General features: G+C 41.4%; 1 protein-coding gene across 1 annotated transcript in view; it reads left to right on the top strand.

Moving 5' to 3' along the window:
* Positions 1-25,226, top strand: part of LOC126285197 (UDP-glucosyltransferase 2-like) — a 69,190-nt gene that overhangs the window by 35,313 nt on the left and 8,651 nt on the right. The window contains exons 3-4 of the mRNA XM_049984503.1: positions 975-1,137; positions 4,195-4,414. Of these exons, the coding sequence (XP_049840460.1) occupies positions 975-1,137; positions 4,195-4,414 (383 nt within the window). The remainder of the gene's footprint in view (positions 1-974; positions 1,138-4,194; positions 4,415-25,226) is intronic.

The following is a 25,226-nucleotide window of genomic DNA, read 5'->3' as shown; positions in this document are numbered from 1 at the left end:
TATTCTGAGAACGATCTTGACAAACAATTACAAGGGGCATAGTTCTTTACAAAAATTCTTAAAAACTAGCATTGCGCTACATATAGCGAGTGGCTGGCGAGCACACCGCTTCTTTCAAAGTGTTAATTCATACCTCGCTTACAGCGACCTCCCCTCATGTCTCGCTAGCTACGACTGCCTCGTCTCACATCTTACTCGCAACTGCTCGCTTCCAACGCTCAATGCTACAAAAGTGCGGTCTCGCCGCCAACAATGGTTTTTGGTGCAGACAATCCCTGCTACCATTACAGATGTATTACTGCGCGCTGTTTCCCGCTCTTTCTCAAAATGTATCTATGCGCGGTTTCCCGCTCTTTCTCAATAATACACAATGCAATTTAATTAACAAAACAATTTAAATAAGAAACAGTTCAGATAATTACATGCTAAAACAGTTTAAATACGCCTATTACATAATTACACCTAGTATAACCCGGTTCAGAAAAACCGGGCCCCTTTTTGTTCTACCTGTCAAATGCAGTAGTTTCGCATCACTCTCCACCTAGAAACCAAACCATTTACAAACGACGTATTATCCTGCTGAGTCTTCCATGATACTTTAAATCCCCAGCATCTCATCACGCACCTCTTCATTATTTTATCGAGACCACAGTTTATTCCTAATTTTCAAGTACTTTAAAGCGAAGACTGAAGTGCAGTAGCATAGCCTGTACCTGTGTTCCTAAGACTGATAAATGAAAATTACAAAGTAAATTTCAGAAATAATGTGCGTAGCTTACATCTACATTCAAAGAATGTCGGATGTCGTGTATTCTTACGTAATACAAGATAACTTTCCGTGTAGCTAATGCAAAATTGTTTCATCTTTCCTTGAAGTCATAAACGAAATTTACTTTCTCGGTTATCAAGACCGAATTAGCTTCGAAATAGAGTTCACTACAATATTCTCATAACAAACTGTTTTCTGTCTGCAGTATTTTCAGAAGATTCTGGATGATGCCAAGGATGGAGTAATACTTTTCAGCCTTGGATCTAATCTTCGCAGCTCCGACATGCCTGAAGTTAAAACAAAAGCATTTTTTGCTACATTTTCTAAAATGAAACAAATTGTTCTCTGGAAGTGGGAAGCCAGAAAATGTAAAAACTGAAAAGTGACTACCGCAGTCATATATAATGGGTAATAGTCTTTTGTTTTTAGTAGAAATTTCGTAAAATAATTAACTGCATATTGCAATTCAAAATTTTATTTGATGCACTATTTTTTGTATTTAATAGGGAATACCTTTCGCTGCTACGTGGATTTTTTTTAATTGTCAACATGTCTACTGGTTCGACGTAATAACTCATGTATTCTGCACCATTCTGGTCTATCTATATGTCTACTGTATGTCATTTACTTGAATCACTATTTCAGTGATTGAATAAATAGTTTGATAATTCAATTCCTGGATCTGTTAGGAATTTTGATTTCCTTAAAATGTCGTCAATACATGCATCAAAAAAGAGTGGATAATAAGCTACATCCTTGTTTAAGTGCTGTATTTCTCATATCTGTTCACTTCTTTTAATTGGTGTTTCTATGATAAAATTGATATTACTATAGAAGCTTTTTATTACTAAAATTGGGTTTGGAAGATAGACCTCATTTTCTACTATCTGCCAGAACACTATTCGATTTATCCTGTAAATCGTCTTTTAAAATCAATGAAAGGGAGATGTGTTCCCAGATCCTTTCCTTTTCTTTGTTCTGTTACGTATGTGATGGTAAAGATATTATCCATGCGAAATCTCCCTTTCCTATATCCAATTTTGTCTTCTCCTAATAGACTAACTGCAATAGTTTTTAATCAGTTATGTATTATTTTAGTATATATCTTATATTGTATATTCATGAATCTTCTCGTAATTTTCACAGTTATTGCGATCTTCAAAAGTGCTGTCGACCAAGAGAGAGATATGAGTATCTTACAGTTTGCCCTGCCTTAATTTTCATACGCTAAATCCTTAATTTGCATGTTACATACCTTTATTTAACCTTTTCACTCCATCTAACCCAGGTACCGTCCTATGTTTTACATATCGAAATACTGTATCTGGTTCTTGTAATGTTATAGGGTCTAATTCTGGACTCTATTAGGTCTGCTCATAATCAGGTTTGTGCTCCAGGATATCATCTCTGGAGCTAGGCAGACGTGCATATACTAAGATCTCGCAAAGTTAAGTGATTAATATTGAAATAAGAGCTAATTTAGTTAATATTACATTTTAGACTAGTATATATACTTCTTCATTAGGATATCTATTGAAGGTTTAGCTTTTCTGACCGTATTTAGATCGAAAAGGAAGTATTTCGTAAAAGGCTGGTAGTCACTAGTTTTGTTTACGCTTTTTGGGTGTAAATTTCGCATGAGTGTAGATTTTCCTTTTTAACTAGAGTTATGGCTTCAAAGTCAAATTAATTCGTGCCAGTCATACAGAGTTTGAGTAGTTAAAACTTTTGGAAGTAAGTTTAAAAGTTAGTTTGCAGTAGTGTTTATTTACGGATTAGTAGGGTAAAGGTTACGAAACTACTGTGGTCTTGTGCCAATTTATTCTCTGCTTTTGTGTTAAGTTTGTCTATCAAACCATGTGTGACAAGTGTGGTGATTGCTGTAGAATTTTGAAAGAGGGGGCGTTCTGTGTAGACTGTAAGTTATGGTTTCAAAATTGCTCTGAGCACTATGGGACTTAACATCTATGGTCATCAGTCCCCTAGAACTTAGAACTATTAAACCTAACTAACCTATGGACATCACCAAGTGCTAGCCTTAGCCAGGTGACAGAAAACTTAGGTCAGCTATGCAGGGACTTTGAGAAGGAAGATCAGGTAATTATAGTTGGGGGAGCAGGAAACAGCCTGCCCATGAATCCGAGATATAGTATTAGGAGTGACCTGGATAAAATAGGAGAAGTAGGAGCAGGAACTGAGCACACAAATGTGGGGTTTGTGGAGGTCTTTCAGCGCCATGATCAGCCCTGAATAAACACTGCTGTAAGGCACTCTCAGCTAAAATTAAGAACCGGGAAGTGGATGAAGTGCAGAACGCGCCAGCAAAGCTCCCAGCTTTTTTTCCATTTGTTGGAAATATTTCCTTCACAGTAGCAAGAATCCTTAGTGACTTTCAGGAAAACATGATTATTCCCCCACCATCTAAGTTTTCGGACCTGCTGGGATCAGTGAAGGTCAACTTATTATTGCGGAAGACGGAAATTTACAAAATACCTTGCTAGCGTGGTATGGCCTATATAGGACAAACAGCACGCACAGAGGAAGAACGTTGGACAGAACATAAGCACTGCATTTGCCTTGTGCAACCCAGTAAGTACACAAGTGCGGAACATTGTATCTCCAACGGAAACTCAATAGAATATGACAAAACATTAATTTTGGACACAGCAACATCTTTTCGCGACTCATAAAAGCGTCCGTTGCAACACTCTTCTCTACATCTACATTTATACTCCGCAAGCCACCCAACGGTGTGTGACAGCAGCTATTACCTGTATAATGCGTGGAATCCCGTCGTCTCCGACATTTGCTCCAAACGAAGACGTCAGAATACTCCGATGAGTGCGTCAACGACAAAGACAGTTGATCCTTACTCAGCGAGGTGGCGCAGTGGTTAGCACACTGGACTTGTTTTCCGGAGAATGACCGTTCAAACCCGCGTCCGGCCATCCGTATTTAGGTTTTCCAGATTTCCGCTTATCGCTCCAGGCAAATGCCGGATTGGTTCTTTGAAAGAGTACGGCCGCCTTCCTACCCCATCATTCCCTAATCCAAGAAAGGCAGTTGACCCCGCTGTTTGATTTGTCCCCCCCCCCCCCCCCCCGCCTCCCGCCCAAAATCAACCATCAACCAGATGATCCTTGCGGTTCCACCAGCGAGGGCGCTGCGCTGGATTGTGTGGTCCGTTTGTCACTGTGACTCTGACGCACGCACGGTAGTATCATCAGCGCCCTATATAAGGCGGAGTGGAGAACGTCTTCGTCAGTATTCTATGGCTCAGCTGAAGATGACCGGCAGGTATCCAGTTGAACTACCGTGGAGTGAAGTTTACGACGACTGCCTGCAATCCCGAAATCTCTTCGAACAATTGTAATTATAAATGTTAACACATTGGTGAGGTTACCTTTGTGATGTCGGTGTTGCAGCTGACGAGAACGTGCGGCTGTGCATCACCCACGGCGGCCTGTTGAGCGTGACCGAGGCCGTGCACCACGGGGTACCGCTGGTGGTGGTGCCGTTCTTTGCATACCAGCACTTCAACGTCAGGCAAGCCGAGCGCCTCGGCTACGCCGTCAGGCTTGACTTCAGTAACATCACAGCGGATTCACTCACCTGGGCACTTACAGAAGCGCTTAATAACCCTAGGTAAGCTGGATACAACACGCATGCTTACAAATGGCAGGAGTGATTGGCGTCAACGTAGCACTAGTTTCACTGCTGGCAATGGTTCCCTCCTGTCAGAGGTGGCAGATTGAGACATACACTATGTGATGAAAAGTATCCGGACACCTGGCTGAAAATGAGTTACAAGTTCGTGGCGCCCTCCATGGGTAATGCTGCAATTCAGTGTGGTATTGGACCACCCTTAGCCTTGATGACATCTTCCACTTCCGCAGGCACACGTTAAATCAGGCGATGGAAGGTTTCTTGGGAAATGGCAGCCCATTTTTCACAGAGTTCTGTACTGAGGACAGGTATCGATACCGGTCGGTGAGGCCTAGCACGAAGTCGGCATTCCAAAACATCCCAAAGGCATTCTATAGGATTCAGATCAGGACTCTGTGCAGGCCAGTCTATTACAGGGATGTTACTGTCGTGTAACCATTCCGCCATAGGCCGTGCATTATGAACAGGTGCTCGATCGTGACGAGAGGTGCAATCGCCATCCCTAAATTGCTCTTCAACAGTGGGAAGCAAAAAGGTGCTATGCTGTGATAGTGCCACACAAAAAAGGGTTGAAAGCCCCCTCCATGAAAAACACGACCACACCGTCACACGACCGCCTCAAAGTTTTACTGTTGTCATTACACACGCTGACAGATGACATACACCGGCCATTCGCCGTGCCCACACTCTGCCATTGGATCACCACATTGTGTACCGTGATTAGTCACACCACACAACGTTTTCCCATTGTTCAATCATCCAATGTTTAGGCCCTTTACGCCACGCGAGGCGTCATTTGGCGTTTACCAGCGTGATGTGTGGCTTATGAGCAGCCACTCGACCATGAAATCCAAGTTTTCTCACCTCCTGCGTAACTGCCATAATACTTGCAGTGGATCCAGATACAGTTTGGAATTCCTGTGTGATGGTCTGAATAGATGTTTCTCTATTACACATTACGACCCTCTTCAACTGTCGGCAGTCTCTGCCAATCAGTAGACGAGGTCAGCCTGTAAGCTTTTGTGCTGTACAAGTCCCTTGACGTTTCCACTTCACTATCACATCGGAAGCAGTGGACCTGGGTATGCTTAGGACAGTGAAAGTGTTGCGAACAGACGTATGACACCAGCGACACCCAATCACCTGACCACGTTCGAAGTCCGTGTGTTCTGCGGAGCGCCCCATTCTGCTGTCTCACGATGTCTAATGACTACTGCGGTCGCTGATATGGAGTACCTGACAGTGAGTGGCAGTACAATGCACCTAATATGAAAAACGTATGTTTTTGGGGGTGTCTGGGTACTTTTGATGACATAGTGTGTCAGAGTGGTGTGGCGGTGTATGTCCAGGGCAAAAATGCTGATTCCTTATCTGCCAGCACTTTTTTTATCAATGTTGTCATATTACAGCTGAAACAATTACATATGTCATATGCTGCTGATATCACTATCGGCTTTTCCTTACCTGCAAGGTCATACCAGAAATATTGACAGCCTGCCATTTGGCAAGGTCAAGGAGTGAAGGACCTCGCCCCCCCCCCCCCCCTGCACCTCTGCAAAATCAGCCTCAAGAACACCCCCTCCCCTTTCGCTTTGTGCGCCCTTCCCACTGCACTGTATGAGTGAACGCGAGACTCGACTGGAGTTAACATTATAAAACAAACTGCAAAACGATTTAGAAGAAATATCGGAATGGTGCAAAAAGTGGCAGTTGACCTTACATAACGAAGAGTGTGAGGTCATCCATATGAGTGCTAAATGGAACGCGTTAAACTTCGGTTACACGATAAATCAGTCTAATCTAAAAGCCGTAAATTCAACTAAATACCTATGTACAACAATTACAAACATTTTAAATTGGAAGGAACACACAGAAAATGTTGTGGGGAAGGCTAACCAAAGACTGCGTTTCATTGGCAGGACACTTAGAAAATATAACAGACCTACTAAGGAGACTGCCTACACTACGCTTGTCCGTCCATTTTTAGAATACTGTTGCGTGGTTTGGGATCCTTACCAGATAGGCCTGATTGAGTACATCGAAAAAGTTCAAAGAAAGGCATCACGTTTTGTATTATCGTGAAATATGGGACAGAATGTCACAGAAATTTTACAGGATTTGGGATGGACATCATTAAAAGTGTAAGTAGGCTGTTTAGGTTTTTTTATTGGTAACGCCACCGCCACGTAGCGCTCAGTATAAAAATCACTGGCTGTGCCGTGTGCAGTCTGTGGCTGGTTTGCATTGTTGTCTGCCATTGTAGTGTTGGGCAGCGGCAGCTGGATGCTAACAGCGCGTAGTGTTGCACAGTTGGAGGTGAGCTGCCAGCAGTGGTGGACGTGGTGAGAGAGATGGCGGAGTTTTGAAATTTGTAAGAATTGGTGTCATGAATTGATATATATATAATGACTACTAAGGTAAATACATTGTTTGTTCTCTATTAAAAGCTTTCATTTGCTAACTATACCTATCAGTAGTTAGTGCCTTCCGTAGTTTGAATCTTTTATTTAGCTGGCAGTAGTGGCGCTCGCGGTATTACAGTAGCTTGAGTAACGAAGATTTTTGTGAGGTAAGTGATTTGTGAAACATATAGGTTAATGTTAGTGAGGGCCATTCTCTTGTAGGGATTACTGAACGTCAGATTGCGTTGCGCTAAAAACTATTGTGTATCAGTTTAAGCACAGTCGTGTATAAATTGTTCTAAGGGGACGTTTCATATGGCGACCCTGCCAGGATACCTCATTGGAATCTTCTGATTTTTTCTTGTAGTTTGTGTAGTTAGCATAGCCTTTGTTTATTGCTAGTGCATAATCATAGAGAGAATTTCCTTTGTAGTGGCAGTCTTTCATTGTTGTACAGTAAAACAGTTGTGGCATGCATGTAGATTTGCACCAAGTATTTTGCAGCTTCGCTTGCAATTAACTAGATATTATGTTAATGTGTTCTCTTATTTTTTGCTCTTCAAATTGTGCTTTTATGTGTCATCGTGTGAAATATTGTGACAATAATGGCGTGTGAAAAACGTGACACTAGGCTCCAAAGTAAACTGAGAAATAATAGTGACGACGAGCGTCGCTTATCAGCACCAATGTGTAGTGAATTAACAGACATTCGAAGAAGTAATTTGGTAATTGTGCATAGGGAAATGGAGCGGGTGGCAAATAATGGTGTAGACAATGAAACAAGTAGTGAACAGGGAACAATTATCGATCGATCAGTCGGCAACAGCTCGCCTCAGGAATCCGAAATGACAGAACACAATATTGCAAATACTGTAGACTTAGGTTATAGGTCCTCACAGTTTTCTCAAATGAGTCAAGACACATTTTCTGCCTGTCAAAATGTAAATGTTGCTGGTGAAAATGCACTGCCAAAAAGCATAGAAAAACAGATTCCAGACACTAATACATTATTTTTGCAATTAATGCAACAAATGGAACAAAATCAGAAACAAGTGGGGCAAAATCTGCAAAAGTTAGACACAATGGAACAAAATCAGAGACAAACACAGCAAAAGCTTCAAAAATTAGACACAATGGAACATAATCTTCAAAAGTTAGACACAATGGAACAAAATCAGAGACAAACACAGCAAAAGCTTCAAAAGTTAGACACAATGGAACAAAATCTTCGGAAGTTAGACACCACACTTGAACAATCACGTGAAGATTTAATTACTGAGTTACATAACATTGAATCGAAATGTCAAAAAATCTGTAATGACGTAAAAACACAAATTTGTGAGCATTTTGAACCTATTTTTTCGCGACATGAAAACGCATTACAGAATCATGAAGCAGCCATAAAAGAATTGCAAACTGTTATTCGTGAAAATCACGACACCTTGCAAGCTAAAATGGACTCGTTGCATCCACCGATTCGGTTACGCAACTTGCAAGAACTCAGGAAAACTTAAAGGACACAGTAGATTCGATTTCAACACAAATGGACACTCTGAAACTTGGTTCAGAAAAACACACTGAGGAAATGTGTTCACTATCGGAGAAAGTAGCCGAACTTTCGGATCAGTTCACTAATTTATCTAGGAAGGTAGATGATAATCTGAATGACACAAAACCTGTAGCCTTCACTGACAATGAAGAGTATGAACAAATTAGAAAATTCAAACCGAATCAAAATCAAATCAACACACAGTACAAAAGAGAAATGCGGGAAGTACAAGATCAGTTGGCTCAAGTATTACATATTTCAGAGGACACTCGCGCTCCAGTACGGGAAGAGGGACATAGATATACAGAACAACCACAAAATAATAACACAGGACACTTCGGAAATTATGAAAAAAATTGGCAAGGCGCATTGAATTTTGCGATGGAACCGCCGAAACGATGTAACAATGACCGACATGCGACTCGCCGACATGATGATTTTGACTATAAGCTGTTCATTACTACACGTAAGTTCAAAACATTTAAGAATTCTGGCAACGACATTCATCCACAAGCGTGGCTTCATCAATTCTCTCATTGTTTTCCTCCCAACTGGTCATTAGAACACAGATTAGAATTTATGTGTGGCTACTTGGAGAATGAACCAGCTGTAAGAATGCGATCGGTCATTCTCGATTGTCACAGTGAAGGAGAATTTTATCATGCTTTCCTCTCAGCATATTGGTCTCAAGCTACACAAGAGAGAGTAAAACATAGCATAATGATGATGAAACACTTTGAACAATCTGAATTTTCCAGTCTTGTCAAATATTTTGAAGACATGTTGCATAAGAACCAATATCTTTCAAACCCATATAGCCCTTCAGAACACATCCGCATTTGCATAATGAAATTGCCTGAACATTTAAGGAATATTATTTTGGCAGGGCGTTGCAAAGACGACATTGAAGCTTTTCAGGGACTCTTACAAGAATTAGAAATTGACACAGACAGTCGCGGGATGCGAAAACAGGAAAACAATCATTACAGTACACATCCGTCACAATTACGTGACGACAGAAACAATAACTGAACACGACAAGTCTATTCTTACAACGAAAATCGTGACCAAAACAGAAACCACCCATATGACAACCACTGGCGGAGTAATAATAGTTACAGAGAAAGATCGCATTTCCGTAGTAATGACTATCACAGAGACAATCAGAGAAGCAGACAATATGGAAACCAAAATAATTATTATCAAGGGAGACAGAATAACTTAAGACGCAACGGTCCAGCGCGCAGTTACGATTCAGGGAGAAATTCTCCACCACGTGACCGAGAAGAAAGAAACTATGGAATCTACCGACATGACGACAGACGATATGATCGTAACGACAGACCTGAATTGCAGCAGAACTGGTGGGATTCAAACAGAGCAGGGCCCTCTCGACAAGGTGAATTTGTAGAAGTTAGGTCTCCTAATCCCAATAGCGACGCGCGCCAACAAAGAAACAGACAATGACTCGCACCGCAGGCAGCCGCTTGCGCCGGCTGGCTCAGAGAAAAATAACATACGCTAACCTTGAGCAAAATACCAGTGTTCCTTAACAACGTAATCACATGATAATTGCTTTTCAGTTGACAGTCTGCGTACTAGGAAGAGTAAAGGTTTACACCACATTTCACATGTAAAACCGTTTATTGAAAGATAATCCGCTTTTTAACTTTGTCTTTGCCATAAAAATTTTCACTTCACGCTACTAGTACAATTTGTCAGACTTAGAATCTGTTAACATGCAACCATGTTTGAAGTTAAATATCCAGTCAAGAACCAAGAGAACTTATTTAAACAGAAATTACGAATGCATTGTTATAGTGAACAGACGTCACAGTGTTATTGTGCATGTACATTCTTGCTTGTTAGTTGCACGATTACATAACGACTATAAGGCTGACATACTTAGAACAGTTACCAGTACTGCTAATGAGATTTTAATGCAACATTTTGGTTTACTTGAAAATAAATTCTGGATTGAAAGTACTTTCTGTGAGATACCAGATGACTCAGTGGTTAGTTTATGTGACAGCTACACGATTTTGTCACGACGCTACTAATGAGTGACAATTTACAATGTTGCTTTTGCAGTTTATCTGTTTTATATCTGCATAGTTTTTCTGAATTTTTCTGGAAAGTAAAACATGTTTTAGTAGTAACTTTGTGGTACAGCTACAATGAGACAGCCTTTTCTGTAGCACAACAATACGTTACAGTACAGTACTTACTTCATCACGGCAATAAGCGTAGTAACTACGATATCTATACGCAAAGCATTTCACTTTTGTTTATCATGAGGTAAGTACATTGACTTCTGTAGAACTTAGCTTTCGGAGGACGATAACTACGACACTTCCACAGAGATTATCTTACAACACGACGCACAGTTTAGCGCTACAGTACGCGATTTTGAGTGACTAATTTTGTACTTAAAGCATTTATTTTTAAAGATATTTGAAATACAACGATACAAAGGTTTTCCGTGATACATTTCATTCCATTGCTGTAATCTGTAACATCTGAGGATATAATTACATTAATCCTCAGGGGGGTACACGTCTACTTTGTGTACCATGTGTTTGGCAAGCACAAGGAGCCCTAGCTAATATGGTATTTGCTTATACAACTTTACACATCGGTACCATATTTCTCTAACACATAAATTACACAGCTATCTGGTTATTTAACTGAGAGAGACAAAGATTTATTTTACTACATCAGTGACAGATGTTTACGTAATTGCACCGTTGGATAACTTCACACTTATGAAATTGTATTTTGTCTGTACTTTGTGAACAGTTCATATTTTTTCGGAACGATTGCGATATTATGAGAGCTTTGAATGATGTATTTGGTATGGGATCATGATTTTTAAAGTACGTTTGAGGTAGATGACACTTTTGACATGAGCAGAGAATTTTTTTAGGTTTTGAAATTATTGGAGGAAGCTACGACGATTTTGAGAATTGACTGAGGTGTTATGATGTTATTATTACGATGACTATGTGTATTATGCTGTTGTGATATGTTTATGGTCAATAAGCTGATGCTATATGAGTTATTTGATTATGCTACGTATCTGTTATGATGAAATATTGAAGAAGTGTCGACGAATAAGGTAAGGAACAATGAGTAGTGGTTACGGACTCTGGTTTGTGAACTATGATGAATTGGAAGAAATGCATTGAGAAGCTATAAGAAAATGGTATGGCCACAAAAGTAGTGTACAGTGGAGAAAAACTATTTTTGAAAGAGGATGTGAACAGAATACAGAAAGCAGGCTTAGATAGGATTTTTTGGGAATAATGATGAACGAAGGGAGATCTCTATGCAAAATACTGCAGTAAAACAAATCCTGCCCTTTCCTCTTGTGTTAACCCACTATGTGTTTGTGTACCCTTGGGTATTTGTGTTCTTCCTGTGTTTAGGTGTTTATCTGATGAGAGTTACGTAGTAGAATTTTTATGATAGTGTGTTATTTACTTTGTAAAGATGTTTAGACATTATTTATCTGTTCTGTTTTATTGCTCATGTGTGAAGTTGATGTTTCAAAAGTTATTCTGATCTTTTATGTATGTACTTATGTCATAATTTTTGTAACACTGATGTATTTGCTATTTCGATTCTTTTGTAAAGCCTGCACTACTGCAAATGTTATCTGTATTGTTATGTTCTTTAAAGATGTATTTTGTACCTTCGTTATTGTATTCTTGTGTTATAAAATTGTAATTGACACCAGTTCATCAAATTAAGTAACTTGTAAATTACATTTCACTGCACACGTTTCTCTTGGTCATAGTATATGGACAATATGTGAGAAGTAGGGACTGTTAGTGTTTGCACATGTGTTGATAATTCAGCAAGGGACTGGTTAACAGCATTGCTGGTTCTAAGGACAACTCCAAAAACTTTGTGCGTGCACAAGTGGTGGTTTATGGACTTGCTATATTGTCCACAAGACTCTTCGATGGTGATAGTGCACCAATACAGTCGCAACAGTTGGCTGCTAGCCATCTCTACAAGGACTACAGTGGGTCTACACATTTGATGACTCACCAATACCATTATTTCTACAAGGACTGCAGTGGGTCTGCAACTCTGGTGGCCCACCAATACCGTAATCTCTACCAGGACTACAATGGGTCTACTCTGTAACGACCTACCTACCAATATTCTTTAAAACTTCTACTGACTCTGCTGTGGGTTTGCTCTGTTGTGGCCCATTACCTGTCCGCATGTCAAGAGTCAGCACTTTCTTTCCGTTGGAAGGACAATGCTACTTCTTCAAGACTGCATGGAAATCCACTACTTCGTGTGCATTTTCTTTTACTACTCAGACTTTGAGAAAAACACTGCAATTTTACTTTGATGAATGATCAGGACTGTCTTTATGGAATGTGAGAAAATTTTAGCTTTTGACCAAGATTGTATCGATAAGTGTGTGCATTTCATTTCTTTGTTATTGTAATTATAAAAAAAAATTTCAAATCTGTGTTGGCCACTGCCCAAAACAATTTGTAAATTTTTTTGTGGGGAGCATGGGGGCTATGTAAGTAGGCTGTTTAGGTTTTTTTCTTGGTAACGCCGCCGCCACGTAGCGCTCTGTATAAAAATCACTGGCTGTGCCGTGTGCAGTCTGTGGCTGGTTTGCATTGTCATCTGCCATTGTAGTGTTGGGCAGCGGCAGCTGGATGCTAACAGCGCGTAGCGTTGCGCAGTTGGAGGTGAGCCGCCAGCAGTGGTGGACGTGGTGAGACAGATGGCGGAGTTTTGAAATTTGTAAGAATTGGTGTCATGAAGTGATATATATATTATGACTACTAAGGTAAATACGGTAAATACATTGTTTGTTCTCTATTAAAAGGTTTCATTTGCTAACTATACCTATCAGTAGTTAGTGCCTTCCGTAGTTTGAATCTTTTATTTAGCTGGCAGTAGTGGCGGTATTGCAGTAGCTTGAGTAACGAAGATTTTTGTGAAGTAAGTGATTTGTGAAAAGTATAGGTTAATGTTAGTCAGGGCCATTCTCTTGTAGGGATTACTGAAAGTCAGATTGCGTTGCGCTAAAAACTATTGTGTGTCAGTTTAAGCACAGTCATGTATAAATTGTTCTAAGGGGACGTTTCAAAAGAAAGGCGTTTTTCGTCGCGACGGAATCTTCTCACGAAATTCCAATCACGAACTTTCTCCTCCGAATGCAAAAATATTTTGTTGAGGAACGATCACCAAGGTAAAATAAGAGAAATCGGAGCTCGTACGGAAAGATATAAGTGGTCATTCTTCCTACGCGCTATACGAGATTGGAATAATAGAGAATTGTGAAGGTGGTTCGATGAATCGTCTGCCAGGCACTTAAATGTGATTTGCAGTGTATCGATGTAGATGTAGAACGGTCTTTTAATTAATAATGATAGAACTTTACGATTACGTTAAATGAAGTCTGAACTGTGGAATGGATGCAAAACTCTAATTATCGTGTAACGTGTTGCAACTGCAAGTGGTGTACTTACACTGTGTTACGGCTGGAAAAACATTACACGAATTGATTGGGCTATGTAACTCCCCGTACCAATAAAGAAGTACAGTCAATGCAAAATACATTCAGCCTCTTAGGCACTGAATCCTCTGGCCCTGTTCAAAACTGATAACTTTGGTCCCCGTGCACATAACAAATAAATTAAATTGTCTAACCACTAGAGGAGCAACGGAGTAACGCGATATATTCTGGTCTCTCGCGGAAAACAAAAATATGCTTGCTACAGGCTCAGCAGTGTGCAATACTGACAGTGGCATTTTGCAATGGACATGTAATTCTTGTTGCTGATAAATGAACACATTTATGAGAAATCCAACTTCCTGGAAAAATATATGACCTGGACAGGGAGGTGGTACAAATTATGATGAATTACTAACACTGTGTTTTTCTTAGTAAAATTGTATTGCAAGTTAAGTTTGGCTTTTCAAAAGGAACATTTGACAACTGAAGTTACATTACTCACAATTGATTCACAAACAATGATATTTAAACAGCAATTATTATCTAACCTCATTAAACCGATATAAATGCAGATCATCAAATTACATATATCTCTGTTAATAAATCTTAAAAGCATAACAAAAATAAATACCTAACTAGCCTTTCTATCAAAACTGTCGACGTACATTCTGGAGTTACTCAACAATTACAAATTATCAGCCAACCGACCTATACTAACAAATCATAATTATTTAACATCTTTACCTTGCTTGCATAAAGACTTCTGCTCCCATTTTCAACAATACTGACATACCTAAATTAATCTAATACTTGGTGGCTTCACACAGCACACCGATAAACTGCATACTCGATCGTCTTTCCCTCACAGACAGCTACCTACAACTGTGCACCGAGAGCTCTCTTACTCCATCACTGTAATATTCTCAACCAAAAACAGTATCTTTGTCTCTGCGGTCGTGCACAGTCAGCCATCCGCATTATGGAGCCTACCAGAGACATACCTAGTTTATAGCATACTAGTTTCATTTTAATTTATTTTAATACTCTTATCATAGTCTGGTGCCATATATAAGTGTGCCCCAGTAGACTCCTTTCAACGTTTATGTCATATTTCGTTGAAATCAGCACCCCTGTATCAATGAGCTCTACTCTAATTCATGTCCAATGTAGCGTAAGTTTAAAATTGCATGTGTGTGTGTGTGTGTGTGTGTGTGTGTGTGTGTGTGTGTGTGTGTGTTGCCAGTATGAAGCGCCATCCCACCAACCCCAAACCTCGCGTGCCGCGTGCGCGCGAGGAAGGCTTTGTATCATACACCACACGAGTGTTACACTTCTCAGCAGCACTTTCTCGTCATTGCACGAACACAAAACACAGTGCGTCCACCTGTCCCGCCACCGCTACGCCTCACGGCGCGCCTCCTGTCGACGTCATCGTCAGTGCGGAGTTCCCATCTTCTTTCGAGCAGTTTGTTTAGGGCTCGAGTATTTGTTATAATGAGAAATTGGTTTAAAGTACCGATAAATATGACGACTTCATGTCAGCCTAAAATACACAACTTCTCAGAGCTCGGATATTTTTTATTACAAATTATTGTTATGAATTACCTCGTAGGTTTCGGTCTGTTGATACACACTCAGCACTCAATCAGAAAATGTTGTTTTTGTGAAATACAACGAACTCTTTATTCGCACATAGTAATGAGTAATTTCGACAAGGGATCTCAAACTGACTTTGTATTTCTAGATTTCCAGAAGGCTTTTTATACCGTTCCTCACAAGAGACCGCTAATCAGATTTTGTGCCTATGGGGCAGCGCTTGAGTTGTGCGACTGGATCCGTAATTTTCTCTCAGTAATCGACGGAAAATCAACGAGTAAAACAGAGGTGACACCCGACGTTCTCCAGGAAAGTGCTGTAGGTCCTCTACTGTTCCTAATCTACACAAACGATTTAGGAGATAATATCAGAGCTCGTACAGAAAGATTTAAGTGTTCATTGTTCATTCTGATTCCCTCGCGCTGTTCGTGAAACGACAGAGAAATAGTCCGAAGGTGATTGTAAGAACCCTCTGCCAGATACTAAAGTGTGAATTGTGTAGTAGTCATGTAGGTGTAGATGAAACCTCTGCTCTGTAGTGAGTAACAGAGTATGATACTTTGACAGTGTGAAAAAATGACATCAGAGTACAGTGTGAAAAGAAAATGTTAGTCGAGTGGCAACAGCACTGAGAAAGCAGCGCAACCCGTCCTACACGTGTTAGTGTTAGTGATACGTTATACGAAGAGCCTGCAAACAATATTTAAGACTTTTCGGTCAGACAAGAACCTCATGCTTGTGGCGCGTCTGGAACGTAACCTATGCTGCAGCAGACATGTTCCTATACGAACACTGTCACATCTCCACTCATGCCACCAATAGACCGCAGAATCAACAGTTTAGGGAAAATCTGAGGGTGGGAGAGAGCGACAGACTGACGGCTTCTGGCCGTTGATACAGAGCAAATAATAGTGTACAGCCCGTAACAAGAGAAAGAGAAACGCTGGAATAAGTGGAAGGAAAAAGCTTTATCACAGAGCCCAGCGAAGCAGCATAGCGAGGTTGGTCGACCAGCGCTGCAGACCAAACAGTCCCCTGTTTCAGGCCGCCATCCACAGAGAAAGCAAGCACGCACCGTACAGTGGCTCTGAAATGCTAGACCGATAATAGATGGCCAGAACGAGCCGCTATTTTCGGAACTGTAATTGCATTGACATTCCTGCTTTATCTCGCATAACCAACAAAAATAATTAACAACTGTTTCTGTAGAGTATTAAATCCAATGAAAAATTACCTTTCGTAAACTTCTTTATCGCAGTCTTGCAAGAACGTGGACAGTCTTATGCAGAAGATATTGAGATGGCACATTTACTATGTTTTCGTTTTGCTCTTCATAATGCAGTACTGTATCTCTGGTAGAACTATTAAACACTTCTCATTTGTGCCGATGAAGGCTGCGACGAAAACGGACACTAGAAATAATGATCGTGGACGCGTACTACGATTTTTTACGCAATTTATAGAAAACATGAAAGTAACATACGATGTCGCCCAGTCTTCCCCCAGCCGAGGACACATAACTGCAGCACTAATAGTTTAGCTGCCATTGGGTCTACGTACATCACGAAAAAAAATATTTCTTATGCTCGTATTTTCGTTATTAGCCGACAGTGATATAATTGTCAAATTATGCTTTTAGGGCGGATCGTCGTTGGAGGACAGTAGAGAAATGGAGAAATTTCCTCCTGATGCGATGATTTGCAACTCTTTCTAAATAGAGATAAGACTATAATAATGCACATTGACTCTTTTACGTATCAGAAAGCCATATTTTTTTATACTTTTTCCGGCAAACATAGAAATCGTGGGTTCTGATGTTATTGTAGTAATCGAATTAGGTACCGTTGTGTGCCCCTACATTGCACCAAAGTCAGCTTCAGTTCCTCACGTAAGTATTAAAAGCATACAAACTGAATTTGTGATAAATGGAGGCAATTTTCTTCTGGTCTAAAATTACGCCAAGGCGGTGGTTGTGAGCTGCCAAACCCCCGGCTTGTTACCACATGTCGAGACGGCGAAACACGAAAATATGTACATGTGAAGGGCAGCACCGCCTGTGGGTACCAGTCGGAGCTCTGACATGTTTCACCTGTTGAATATAGTGCTCCTATGGGAGTCAGAGTAGTATATGAAAGCTGTATGTAGGCAGGGCATAGTTAATAAAAATATTGTTTGGCGGAATGGTTTACCTGTGCACGAGTAGACAAATCACAGAGAGATATCAAACACAAGACAGCAGCAGTTCCGTAAAGCCGACACCATATTGAAGCACGCTCTAAAACGCCAGTTACTAGCGTTTAAAACGCTTATACGTTCTGGTGCCTATCGATAATGTCGTACACCCCTATGCTTTAGATTTACATATACGTTTACTATGTAGTTCGTGGTGCGGTCGTCTTCGTCTACTATCTCTCTATCTCACTTATCGGAAGTCCACCTACCTCGATAGTCCTTCCTTCCGACGTCCCTTTCCTCTGTAGTATCACATACGTGCTAGGCAGTGTAAAGCAGCGTTGATGAAACCACTACCTAATACCTACCACATAGAGGCCGCGTAACTCGAGTTAAAAGTCACTTCCTGAAAGTTTATATTCAAAAAATCGGGCGTTCGGAGGATGCAGTCTACTTGCAGAAAGCATTTTAAATTAGATTGAATCTGCTTTTTTTCATATGGAAACCTATGAAATGGCTATCAAACCCTTACTTAACATGGTAATGCTCTATCATTGTTAAGTTCACTATCTGTACAACATAGTTTCACTCGGAAAGCAGTCACAATTTTTGAGAGTCCTACCCCACTAATTTTCACGATATAACAATCACAGATCCACCACTCTTCGCGAGTTAAACATTCGGTCGTTTCAGTGGTCTTCTTAGTAAGAAGTGCTCGCCAAAGTATTCCGTACAGAGCACGAAATTAATTTAGGAACACCAAACTTTCATTAAAATGTTCGTAACTCCAGTCGCTTCAATCACGACACGTTCTAACCGAAATGAACTCTAGTTTCTCATCTTACAGGCTATTTTTACAGAGCTAACTATCCGTAGGAAGGTTAGCAAGGGACTATCTCGAACTATTCACTGCCCAGTCTACTATATTCGCACGGGAACAGCTTAGATTGGCTGTTGATCTAAACGACCAGTCAGAATATTTCTTTCAGATCATTCTCACGGCAAAACTTGCCTTATCCTATCAATAATCTAATTGTAATATACGTAATTAAACCGTCAATTTCTAGTATATTGTTTAATCAAAACAAATGAAGTTCAACATATTCTCCAAATTGATAAATAAACTTATTCCAGAGCTTTGTTTCTGGTTGCTTTTAGACAAAAGCAAGCTCACACCGACATACGTCATCTGAATCGTAGTTGCACCATAACTTTCCCACGGTTCGTTTGGAGAAGGTCTTACATAAAATGACACATTACGTTTTAACGTATGTACCACATACACTCTCTCAATCATTCTGATGCACTCACACAGCAAAATTATAAGCAAATAGTAGTCTTGAGCTATTTTTGCATTACGTAATATGAAGTAACTAAAGTTTTGGAAAGAAAATTCTAATGGTTCAAATGGCTCTGAGCACTATGGGACGCAACATCTGTGGTCATCAGTCCCCTAGAACTTAGAACTACTTAAACCTAACCAACCTAAGGACATCACACACATCCATGCCCGAGGCAGGATTCAAACCTGCGATCGTAGCAGTCACGCGGTTCCGGACTGAGCGCCTTAACCGCGAGACCACCGCGACCGGCAAAATTCTAATGAATTGATTTTATGCTCTCATAACTTTGTAATGGCTTCAGATGATAATGAAAGTCAATGTGTTATTGTTTCTAACTGGGTTTTAAAACATTAGCGTCGGTTTTAGGAATTTTAGGTATTTTTCATTATCTCCGGAACTGTAATAAATAAAAGGTATGAAATTTTGACAGCATCATTCCATTAATAACAAAAGGCTGTGTACCAAATTTGAACGAATTCGAATAATAACTTATATGGATTATTTAGATTCGTAGAGGGTATGAGTTTTCCTACCGACGCAGTGCACTCTATGCAGTTCTCACGGCAGGCAGCAAAGCGAAGAAAAAGAACGTAGCCATCCTGCAGCCACCGTATCAAACGGCTACCTGCCCTACTGCAACGAATGTCACCTCGTAATAACTTGCTACGTTACAGTGGTCTACAAGTAGGGGTCATCCACGTATATCACCTCCAAGTGGACTTTACACTCCGCCGAGGAAAGCAAACTGTTTACGTTGGAAGTTACCTTAGAATGCGCTTACCATAACGTAAACAGTCATGTGGAAATTTTGGAGATGCGTTGAACTGTACCACTGTCCAAGCAACCTTAATATACCGCTTCTATGCCATATCAGCTGTAGGTAGTGTTTTATTAAAGCTCTATGCAGACAAACACGTGGGCAGTTCGCCGAGTACGACGTGCTGTGTGAAGTTTGCTTACAGCCTGTTAAAAACTACTTATTTTGCTGTTCGGCAGGAACACGTGGAGGTGCCACGTCTCACGCGCAATCTAACATTTCATTCAACTCGTCAATTACTCGCGCTATAAATATGGAAGAGCAGCACTATGTCTGAGCTTCACATATGACGGCAAATTATATACGGACAGTCTGCAAAATTTTTTACTTTTCAGTCGACTTTTCCGACTTTGCGACATGGGGGAAACTTTTTTATTATTGAAGTTTGGTGGATTCATTATGGGGATGTAATCTCAAGAACACATCAAATTTTCAACTACTCCAAACCAGAACTCCGTCCGAGTTTTTCTAACACGAGATAATTTCAGTTAAATATGGTGCACAACGGTTCTCACGTGCGTCAAGCACTAAGCGACCGCGCACATATGGTTTAGTTACGAAAAAAGATAGATTGTAATTAACCTATTATTAATTATTTCTGATCCACCTGTTTATTTAAAAAATTGTGCTTGTTTATCGTCGTCAGATGACGTATCGTAAATAGTCGAGAAAGTACCTGCGAAATTGGTAAGGTTATTGCCATCCGACAAACAAATCCAATATTGTACGTTAAATGAGACCGTATGAATGTACCCTTGCAAATATGGATATCATCGAGAGAATGGCTCAGTTGCACACAGCCTTGACCACCAACAAACTCGTACGCCAGAAAGCCTCTGCGAAGCAGGAATGAAAGGCAAGTGTAGCTCCGACTAGCACACCGTTCTCGTCGCTAAAAAGTGTTATAAAATAGTTCTTCATCGTCACCATAGAAGTTATCCACGACGCTACTAGAACTCATAAAAACATCCTGAGCACCAGATATGTCCTTTCAAGATAGTGACGTAAAAATGTGTCCATCTTTCTCTTATTAATTGCGAAGACGTTCAGTTTACAACGCAAAAGGATAATATGTTATGGTGACGATACTCATTGGTTTCACTATTCTGCAAGACTTGAATGTACACTGTTCAAGATACTGGAACATGTGAACGATGATCAACGCCACCAATGTTCCAAAAATTCCACATATGCTTCAGATCTCATCATTATAGACAGCATATTCTGGTAAAACGTCTGTAACCCATTTCACTTTCTCGAAGTTCTACACGGAAATAAGTGACTTGAGTGTAATAACTGAGCTTATATAACTCAACATCATCTCCAATGGTACGACATCTGAGTCCATACTGTGGTGGTAATTCACCATTTTGCAGAATTTACGTCCACCTCATGGTAGACGGCTGTGCGGCCAAACGTAGAAACACCGGATGCCATCACACCACTGCGATCGCCGTCACCCAGCATCCTAAATGCTATTCCTTTTGCAACAAATCGATTGTCTGTAGTCCGAAATCCCTGGATATCAACGAACACGTCGTACACCATGGTTCTGCTTTGAGAGTAACACACGTGCTGCTGCTGCTGCTGCTATACGACTATGGCTGATGTGTTTTTGTACCTGGTAAGTTGAGTATATATGCGGAAGCATGCCAAAGACCGCTTTCTCTCTATTAGTTTGTAAAACCGGAGTAGTGGGGGAGGGGAGGTGGTGGGTGGGGAAGGAGGGACGTGTCCTTCCGCCACTCTAATTCCGCTTCTTGTCTGTAACGCTTATGCAGGTGACAGAAGCTTGATCGCGTAATTAGACGCTGACATACAGGTAAATACCAAAGCTGAGCGAGAGCGAATAACAACAATGGTTTATGCTCATTCGTATCGTTATAGTACAGTTATTACGCCAACAACCCTCTTCTGCAAGCCTTAAATACAACCTATATTACATTAAGTCCAATAGGCTTGAACACATGAATTGGAATACCATTTCTCAGTCTCCACGGACTTGTTGGGCTCAACGCTTTTGGCACACGAGGAGTACAGGTACTGATACCTTGACCCAATTGGCCTATCATTACACTATTGCGCAAAAACTTGATGAAATCATAGTACGGTAACTTATACGTGGATACCAGTTCGTTAGTCTATCTACAGCAAATGCCAGTGAACTATAGAGATCATACATGTTCAGAACACTCGAATGATTTAGATAAATGTGCACATCCCAAGATACTAATTCAAGCATTGCCTCACTTAATGTATCAACTACCGAAATCTTACGTCCAATCATAGAAACATCTATAGGCGTGCGAGATGGGTGATACTCGTCTGTCAATTTCTTATCTGTATACTTCCTCATGCTGCAAAGATAGCCCCACTCATCCCATGATTGCTGCATTTCAGCCCCGACATGTTGTGCATTTCCTAGATCTAAAATTACTTCGAAGTTATTGCCAGATGCTAGACCTACATTTACATGTTTTGAACCCCGGGCAATTGAATTGTACGTATTGGCGAGCAGCAGGATTCTGAGAGACAGGTTCAGACTGTGCTACGGCATAGTCAGATGACACCAGGTCCATAAAGTTTGAAAGAGTTTTAAAGGAAAAAGGCTAAGTACGATGAAGCACACACTTTTAACACTAATTACAGAGAATCTGATTCTGAACAAAAAAAACTTCAGATGGACGTATGGCGTACTCCGAATGGTTTCCGAGATAGAACACATTTAATATCACTTTTTTACGGTTTTCTTGAATAACTCGAAAGCTGCACCCTCCAGCGAAACTGTGTCGCAGCACAAAATTAAACTACACTCCTGGAAATTGAAATAAGAACACCGTGAATTCATTGTCCCAGGAAGGGGAAACTTTACTGACACATTCCTGGGGTCAGATACATCACACGATCACACTGACAGAACCACAGGCACATAGACACAGGCAACAGAGCATGCACAATGTCGGCACTAATACAGTGTATATCCACCTTTCGCAGCAATGCAGGCTGCTATTCTCCCATGGAGACGATCGTAGAGATGCTGGATGTAGTTCTGTGGAACGGCTTGCCATGCCATTTCCACCTGGCGCCTCAGTTGGACCAGCGTTCGTGCTGGACGTGCAGACTGCGTGAGACGACGCTTCATCCAGTCCCAAACATGCTCAATGGGGGACAGATCCGGAGGTCTTACTGGCCAGGGTAGTTGACTTACACCTTCTAGAGCACGTTGGGTGGCACGGGATACATGCGGACGTGCATTGTCCTGTTGGAACAGCAAGTTCCCTTGCCGGTCTACGAATGGTAGCCGGCCGCGGTGGTCTCGCGGTTCTAGGCGCGCAGTCCGGAACCGTGCGACTGCTACGGTCGCAGGTTCGAATCCTGCCTCGGGCATGGATGTGTGTGATGTCCTTAGGTTAGTTAGGTTTAAGTAGTTCTAAGTTCTAGGGGACTGATAACCACAGCAGTTGAGTCCCATAGTGCTCAGAGCCATTTGAACCATTTAGGAATGGTAGAACGATGGGTTCGATGACGGTTTGGATGTACCGTGCACTATTCAGTGTCCCCTCGACGATCACCAGAGGTGTACGGCCAGTGTAGGAGATCGCTCCCCACACCATGATGCCGGGTGTTGGCCCTGTGTGCATCGGTCGTATGCAGTCCTGATTGTGGCGCTCACCTGCACGGCGCCAAACACGCATACGACCATCATTGGCACCAAGGCAGAAGCGACTCTCATTGCTGAAGACGACACGTCTCCATTCGTCCCTCCATTCACGCTTGTCGCGACACCACTCGAGGCGGGCTGCACGATGTTGGGGCGTGAGCGGAAGACGGCCTAACGGTGTGCGGGATCGTAGCCCAGCTTCATGGAGACGGTTGCGAATGGTCCTCGCCGATACCCCAGGAGCAACAGTGTCCCTAATTTGCTGGGAAGTGGCGGTGCGGTCCCCTACGGCACTGCGTAGGATCGTACGGTCTTGGCGTGCATCCGTGCGTCGCTGCGGTCCGGTCCCAGGTCGACGGGCACGTGCACCTTCCGCCGACCACTGGCGACAACATCGATGTACTGTGGAGACCTCACGCCCCACGTGTTGAGCAATTCGGCGGTACGTCCACCCAGCCTCCCGCATGCCCACTATACGCCCTCGCTCAAAGTCCGTCAACTGCACATACGGTTCACGTCCACGCTGTCGCGGCATGCTACCAGTGTTAAAGACTGCGATGGAGCTCCGTATGCCACGGCAAACTGGCTGACACTGACGGCGGCGGTGCACAAATGCTGCGCAGCTAGCGCCATTCGACGGCCAACACCGCAGTTCCTGGTGTGTCCGCTGTGCCGTGCGTGTGATCATTGCTTGTACAGCCCTCTCGCAGTGTCCGGAGCAAGTATGGTGTGTCTGACACACCGGTGTCAATGTGTTCTCTTTTCCATTTCTAGGAGTGTATATTAAATTTCCTACAAAAAATGTCCTATTCCTTATTTGTCTCTAGAACTATTGGTTTATGCGGAGGGAGAAGTTTCCCGACTTGATACACCACAAGTGTCCCGTATCAAACTGTCCGTCTCAATGTGCTACCTCAATATGCTACCTCAAATTGGGCTACAAAAACTACGCACGCTACAGCGCATGTGAGTCGGGTGAGTTTTACAACTTTTCGTGCTCTCATCGCACAAACCGTTAGTTCTAGAGAAAAAAATGAATAGGACCTTTTTTGTAGGAAATTTAATATAGTTTAATTTTGTACTGCGACACGTTTTTGCTTGAGAGTGCGATTTTCGAATTATTCAAGACAAACATTCAAAAGTAATATTAAATGTGTTCGGTCTCGGAAACCATTCAGAATAGGGCATGCGTACATAAGAAGTTTTTTGTTCAGAAGCACTAATACTATCAACCCTTACCGCATGTATCTTTCTTCTTGACTCACACCGTATTCTTCATGTTCAGGCCAGCTGATCGGTGCTGATGTCGGTGCTTCACGTTGAACAACAAATGATGATGTGTATGCAATCACCATATTATAAAAGATGCTCACGGGGTGGGGAATTGAGTTTGCATGACATGCGCTGCAGAGCGAATGGGTGCTCGGGAAGGGGGTGCTACGTGCAAAATTTTCAGATGACATTAGAGATTACATTAGTTTTTCGTTCCGTAGATCCGTGCTGAGGAGATCCTCGTGGATGTGGAACATGTCAATTTTTTTAAAGCTGAAATAACAGTACTAATAATATGAGTACATACAATACATCATTTCTTAAGCTGAAATAACAGTACTAATAGTATGAGTATATACATCATTTGTTTCTATTAAAAACTTCGTCAATGGAGTAGAAGGAGTTGGCCACTAGTAAGTCTTTCAGGCTCCTTTTAAACTGATCTTTATTTGTAACTAAATTTTTTATGTTTGCTGGCGAAT

This window comes from Schistocerca gregaria, chromosome 8 (assembly GCF_023897955.1).
Source record: "Schistocerca gregaria isolate iqSchGreg1 chromosome 8, iqSchGreg1.2, whole genome shotgun sequence".
Classification (NCBI taxonomy): Eukaryota; Metazoa; Arthropoda; class Insecta; order Orthoptera; family Acrididae; genus Schistocerca; species Schistocerca gregaria.
Note: the sequence above shows the minus strand (reverse complement) of the source record. Positions and strands in the feature narration are given on the sequence as shown.